The 7,509-nt window shown below is 33.4% G+C and overlaps 1 protein-coding gene across 14 annotated transcripts in view; it reads left to right on the plus strand.

Annotated features, from left to right (window-relative positions):
* The window catches only part of LOC149170663 (uncharacterized), a 157,231-nt gene extending 152,817 nt beyond the window's left edge, over positions 1 to 4,414 (plus strand). For 13 of the 14 annotated variants that reach the window (XM_089423972.1, XM_089423960.1, XM_089423958.1 and 10 more), the window contains 3 exons: positions 3,349 to 3,436; positions 3,548 to 3,815; positions 4,023 to 4,414. In XM_089423972.1, the coding sequence (XP_089280098.1) occupies positions 3,349 to 3,426 (78 nt within the window). In that variant the 3' untranslated portion in view covers positions 3,427 to 3,436; positions 3,548 to 3,815; positions 4,023 to 4,414. Of the gene's footprint in view, positions 1 to 3,348; positions 3,437 to 3,547; positions 3,836 to 4,022 lie in introns of all 14 variants that reach the window. The other variant, XM_089423965.1, reaches the window with a different exon arrangement.
* Positions 4,415 to 7,509: the final 3,095 nt, after the last annotated feature.

Here is a 7,509-nt window from a genome sequence, read left to right on the forward strand (position 1 = left end):
AGATTCAAATATAATGTATCTTCTTAAAGAATGAATATAAATTAACCTTACAAAAAAGAGTTAAAGCTTTCATTTGATCCCTTCAATTTTAGCTTCTAGATTTTACATTGTATCAGTTGCTTCTGGATGGAGAGGCTCTCTAATTCCCAGGGTCTTCCTTGAATTATCCATGTGTGTCATGGAGAGCTAGTTTATTTGCATGAACCTTCACACCAGGGTTCTCTTTTAACGTAGGCTTTTCTAATTTCCCTCTTTTGACTACGAGGGATTAATTTTATAGCCATTTAATTGAACCTTCGAATGTATTTTTGGTAATAATATTTGACCTCTTAAGAATATATCTTAAAGTGTTAATGATTTTACCCTGTATTTACATTAATAATAAATCTTTTATAAAATTAATATTTCACCTTTTATATCCTTTTAATAGTTCTATCTTTTGCCAATATTTCCATGTTATTGACTTTTACATGACATATTTATTTGTATCAACCTGGTGACTTCTCACAATGTTTAAAGCTGTCTTATCCTCGTGCAAAAATTCCTCCATGCAAAGATTCAATCTTTTTTTCTTCATAGTCCTCCATGCAAAAAATTCAATCTTTTTTTCTCACAATCTTTATATGTTTTATGGCTTTCTTTTACATTCTCAACTTATATATATATATGTTTGACTTGATACTTCTTCATGTGTACTTTAAAACATCGTTTTAAAACTTGGACCATTGTGATATGTTTTATAGCCTTCCTTTACATTGTCAACTTATATAAATGTTTCACTTGATATTTCATTGTGTACTTAAAACATCATTTTAAACTCGGACCAGTTAGACATGAAATGAGTCAAACTAGCCAAGTTGATAGGCTATTAAATCATCTTGGCCTTCAACTCAACTCAGGGGGCTGGTTTAGGTACCAAACCAGTCCAAATTGGCCTGAACAGTCTGAGTCGATCTTAGCTGAAAACTGATTCATTGAATCCAAGTCTATTCGAGTTGAGAACTAAGTCAATTTGAGACTGAGTCGAAACTCGAGGTGATAGGTGGCCGAGCCAAAGTTTAAGTCCCAGTTTTTTAGACTATGCTTTAAAACACTTAGAAACTTTCCTTTTAAATTACCTTTTCTCACCATGTACATGGCAATCAACTTTACTTATGCCAACTATGGAATCTTTGTTTGGCTTGATATCTTCTTGCATGCACTTTTGAAGATGCTCGGAAACTTTCCTTTTTAATTATGTTTCCTTAGTACTTACCATGTATGTGGCAATTAACTTAGACTTTTTTATGTGCACTTTCTTTTGTCTATCAAGTATTTGGGGTACAAGCCTAAAAGTTATTAGCAGAACTTCTCTTTTTTTTCTCTTCCTTTTTATTTATTATGAGAATAAAGCGTGGGCCACCAGACTAGAGTTATTGCAAAATTCTCTTCTTTTATTAAATTATTGTATTTCTATAGGCAAAATGAAACAGATCAATGGAATAATTAAAATTTTACTTCCTTTTTTCTCTAGCTTTATTTCTATTGCCGCTGGAAAATTAAAATTTGATCATATATCAGCGGAACAATTAGAAAAAAAATATACTCGACTGCAGGCCAGTGGAAAAACCACTCTGATACCAATTAGACTGAATCTTTGTCACTTCACCCAAGCATCCGCTATTATAAAGAGAAATCTATATAGTCCTCAAGGGATAAATAATGATTATTCATTCTTCATTGACATGTCTTGAAATAAAATGAGCATACATATAAATACGCTTTCGAATGATAAATCATGTCCTTGGCAAAGGTCATGACTTATTATTATAACATAATAATTGTCTTATGACTATTATTACATGATATTTGCCTTATGACTATTATGACATAATATTTATTTATTAAATTATGATGAAAATTTAATGTACTTTAGGTATATTACATACAACAAACAAATTTGCATAGGGATGGACAGTATGTTATATATAATGTCATGTAGAGAGGAATAAGTACCTGCTGCCAATGGTGAATGCAAAGTAACAAAACTTGGTTTGGAAAAAAGTTCGACGGAGTTGGAATGTGGGATTCGACTCTGACTGGACAAAATCTTGGGCAATAAACCTTGATAAATATGAGCAGAACGGGGATGCTATTTTTGTTTGAAACTTTTATAATGGGACAGACAACATTTTTCACCAGGCATGTAAAAATTTGACCAACTGTCAAAAAGCTCAGTGAGTATTGGGAAGACAAACTTGCTACTGGTGACTTAGACTTGCTAGCAGAGAGTTTGACTCGCCCACATTTCAAAATGGCTCATTTTTAAGCTGAGCTGAGATTGACATGAAAGTCCATGACAAGTGTGTTTTCTATTATGGGTGAATGGTTTGTAATGATGAACACACAATATGAATAAGTTTTGGCCCAAACGTGTGCAATTGTTGTTCACACCTCATAACAGTAACATAAAGAGCGATCTTTGTTCTTAGAAGATCAGTCTTATGAGAGGCAGTTTCCAAAATGCACCTACTCATAAGCGGTCGGTGTATCACCTCCCAAGCCACGGTGAGAACATAGATGCATATAAAAAAGAATTGCATTTGATTCTTGAGCTTCGTTAGCTCAAAATAGAAACCTAGAAATATCAGAGCATCACGCTCCAACGTAAATTTTGAATTTCCAGATATACCTGAAGTGGAGGCCTAGTCCTTTTCTACAACGCTTATATGGTCTTGCCATTACCATTCTGACTAATTGTCTTCCCATCTTGTTTCTGGTTCTATAGAGCAAACAGAAGCTAAATTCTCATTTTCATTTATTTTATGGTGGAGTTGCTTGAGGCACTTGTATGTGATTATCTAGGATTTACTTTTAGAGCCCATTGACGATTAGTGGATGTTAGTGGACATTAATAAATATTTCATTTTAGTAAATGTACCGATAGTCTGGTGACTGCTATTTTATTTTCAATGAATGTTTCTGGTCAACACGAGCAAGCTGCAACTTGCCTATGTGAGATATTCATTGGCTAGAAATGTCTTGTGACTCTATGGAAGTCACCCTTTGGCTAATAGGCCATGAGTTGGGGTTATCTGCTACACCAATGCCACATAGGACTGGCACCTAGTCTTACCCGTTTTTCACAAACACCGGGGCAAACAAATTCACGAGCATGTCATTGGATAGACTTGAACCTAGGAGGGTTGGAATAACAATGCACAAGGCTGTTTTCTGGTTGAGAAATTAGATTTTCAATAATAATTTTACTTGGAAATGTTTTGTTATTATAAAACGTTCTCTTTTCCTTTTCTATTTTTCTAAATATTTATATTCTAATACCAATTTTTCTTTTGTTGCATTTTGCAGATTCCTGAAATTGTGAATTTGATCAAGAAAGAGATAGCAGGCCGTGTTGATATGGACCTTAACCTTTTTCGCTTCTAGTGAACTTCTGGTAGGTCCTTAGGAAAGGCATTTATTTGAGGTTGATTGACAGTATGAAGTTACTTCGTGCCCTTGGTTTGTTCATGTCATCATGGGAAATTGAAATTTGTGTGTTTTGCAGATCATGTTGGCTCTATTCATCGTTCTTGGTTCCTTTGTGTCGACTCTCATCCAACACTTCAGTATGATTTAGGGCAAATTGAACCAGGTGGCTTTAAGAATAAAAAGTCAGATTATTAACGTCCTACTGAATTATTTTCTTATGGTAGGCATTGCTGCCTACAGTGTTATAAAGATTGAGATGATTGCTAGTTTGGAGGGATTAGGGATAGTTGAAGTCAACAATATCAACCAAAGTTCAGCATGCTCATATGTTCCAGCTGAAACATGTATTTACTCCTCCACTAAAGTATGATATTTCCATGTTTTTAATATTCACGAGTGATTGTAAGCTGTACTTTGGATAATAATTGTGGTCAAGGCATATCGATGATAATGTCTGAGTTTTCATTATAACTTTATTTATTTATTTCTTCGAATTCTTTATTCTACTGAAATAAATACTGATGTAACAAATCTGTTCTCTGTGTTTGCAGATCTTTTGTCATAGACAAGTAACCATCCAAGTTGAGTTGGACTTTTAAACTTCAAAATAGTCTTGTGAAGAGAGCTCTGGTCCGTAGTCCACAGAGTTGTAGAATTCTTTTGTTTATACAAAGGCATTGAATGTACATAGGAAGAGAATTGTTGTCAGTTGCAATGCAGTGGTAGTCAAATTCTTTTGTATACTATATTCTCTAATTCGTAATTATTTATTCTATTGCATGTCAAATCAAGTTCTAGTTATTGGAGGAAAAGTTCAATAAGCTGGTACACTAGAATTTGCGACGCTATAGTGGCCAAAAGTTTTAGTGAAATTTCTTCTTTGGTTTCTCATTCTTTCTGTAGTTGCATCTCAGGTAAATAAAGTCAAAACTTCTCAAAGAAACAGTTCAAGATGTTTTTTGTTCGTGTTCAGATTCCCTAGGGTTCAAGGATTATAATGCTCTGTTGATCCTGGGATATAGTTTTGTATGTCACTGAAGAGCCAGGTACACGCCTCAGGAGACAATTCAATATATTAAATGACATGTTCTTCAGTTTCCAAGATTATGGTGTTTCTCATGGACTGTTTGGTTATTCTGAGGGAAGTCAACAACTGTTTACATACAAATTACATATGAAAGAAGAGAAAATGCCATATTCTTCAGTGCTCTACTTTCATTCCATTCTTCTCCTTTTTTATTCACAGGTACTTCTTTAATAGGATATACATGGCATATTCTTCAGTGGCTTACTTTCATTCCGTTTTTCATATTTTATGGGCAGGTACTTCTATAGGTATAAATGGGATGTCTATTATATTATTATTTGGTATCTGGTTATGCTGAATCATTTCGTACTTGATTGGTGATCTGGTGTTAAAGATACTTTATATATGGTTGGCATATTGCCCCTTCGAGCTAATGATTCTTTAGGTAGGGATAGTAGTCGTAATAATAATTAATGTGGAATAAAAAGGTTTGAATTTATGTTATTATATTTGTATCAACAACAGCTTTTTTAATTCATACATGGATAGAAGTAGGAAGTTTATAACATAGAGAAGATTAATGAATTGACAATATGATAGGGATTTAAATATTATGACGATTGGCAGGCAGGTATTATCGTATATTGGTTCAACATCTCTCTTTCAGGGAGGCAATGGAGATTCAACTTCCCTTAGTAGGCATACTACACTGATAGCCTTTAGCATATCAGATGGATTTCTTAAAGACAGAAAAGGAATGTAAGAAAATAAAGAAAATAATTGTGCCAGAATGAAATTATGGAAAGGTTGAGATTCAAAGAAAAGAACTTGAGACGATTTCCAATTTATTCTTTGCAATAGCGGAAAAGGGAGAGATTTTTTCCCCAAAGATTGAGGCGATTTTGAAAAGCCATTGGATTAACAGGGAATAGAAAGTTGGCCAGTCCTTTCTTCACAGTGATTTGTCATTGTACTTAAAAGAAAGCACTACAAAGACAGCAAGTAATATGGGTCTACAAGGTACATAATGTTTCAAGCGATGGTTTTCTTAGAGTAATGACGGATGCTATCATGTTAATTCAGGGATGTGCACTTTTAAAGAACTTTTGGATTGACGAAGGTTTTGATGCATGCCTCTGATCGTGTGGATTACAATGAGTGAAAAATAATATGCAATCAGTGTCAGTCTCCCAAGCTATCACAAAAATGTGGATGCATAAGCATAGAGTTGCTTTTCAACCACAAGTGTCGTAAACTCAAAATTATCAAAGATTCTTTGTACAAAGAGATGGGAAATAATGTTATAAGAATTGTTAAATACATCCTTATTTGATTGATACATATCGTTTCAGTTGTTTGGTTACGGTGGTGCATAACATTTATCCTTTTGAAAATATTTTTGATGAGAAGGCTGTGTATAAATAGTTGATGAGATACCATTTTATATTTGAACTAAATTTGAACGATGCACTCACAATGTAAGTGGATAACTTGAGGAGGTTTTATTTACATGGTTGACTAATATATTATATAGTTTTTGTATTCAAGCAAGGTACTTCCGCTACAAATAGAAAGTTATTAATTGACGGGTGCGGCGGGGTTAGTTTTACAAATATGAATCTACAAGCTTAGCTTTGTCTAATGTCAACTCAATATCATCACAATTTAGTACCAAGATGGAAAACATGTTAAGAATAGTTGGGTTGTTAAATACATCGTTAGGTGTAGAATACCATATCTCAATGCTTCTGATTGAAACCTATTGTTCTGGTTCTTGGGTTATGGTGTTGCATAGGATCCACCTGGAAATAATTTTTGATTAAAAGTATAAAAGAGTTTTTTATCTATGATAAAGAAAGATAAAAGGGTTATTTATAAATAGTTATAGTTGATGCATATAGTATCTTATCATATACTTGAGTAATGTTATTTCCAATACCAGAAAAGAGTTTCACTAATTTATCATATTGTTTTATATTCAAATGAGGCACCTCCTTATAAATAGAGAGCTTCACTAAACTTGTGAGGGGAAAATATGAATCTACCAACTTTGTTTTATCCATTGAATTCATCGAAATTTCATCTAAAGATGGGAAAATATGTTATAATTAGATTTGAATTTTTAAATACTTCACTTTGTATGTACAAATATCATATATCAATGTATTTGATTGGAATATTTTGTTTATGTTTGGTTATGATGATGTGTAGGATAACATTTTTGGATTTTGGTGAGAAGGATGACAAGACTCTGTAAATAGTAATGAATATATTATATTTATAAAGAGATTTCCTTTCAGATTAATCATATCATTGAGTTTTGGTCGACGTTTCGAACCAATTAATGTGGTTCATCCTCAAACATTAGTTGGTTCGAAATGTTGACTAAAACTCAATGATGTGATTAATCCTAAAGACAATCTCTTTATCAAGGCATGCCAGTGTCCAAGGATTATTTTTCTCAGTGTTGTGTCAGTGTCCTTGGGATTTGAGCCACTTTTTCAGGCCTAGAGCCCAGATTACGACCCAAAATTGAATGACACCTTCAGAACAATAAAATAACATGGAAATGGCATTACAAATACAATTACTTGAACAAGACTTGAACTGGACTCCTACTAGCCATGACATGCATTTCGTCAAACATATCATGAATATGTAATTTACAGGAGTAAATAATAGATCTAAGCATAGGGGTCTCATACTTAGTTGAGAATCGATTAAGAAGCATTGATGTCTCAACACATTCACTGCCATTTCAACAATGTATCTATCATAGTCATAAATACATTGTTCATTCATCTACAAGTAGAAATATGACGAAAGCCATACATAGCTATTGTCATAAAACATAACATAACCAACATGATAGCAAAAAAAAATACCAAGGAAATCACAGCCATATAATCCACACATAAACCAATATAATACTCATAGAAGTACAAGGAGAAATAACTTCATATTGATGATGCAAAATCCAAACCCGGGATGGGACTTCCACGTTCCACTTG

This window comes from Pinus tabuliformis, chromosome 4_2 (assembly GCF_031772625.1).
Source record: "Pinus tabuliformis cultivar Carrire ecotype Pingquan chromosome 4_2, CPIR1, whole genome shotgun sequence".
NCBI lineage: Eukaryota > Viridiplantae > Streptophyta > Pinopsida > Pinales > Pinaceae > Pinus > Pinus tabuliformis.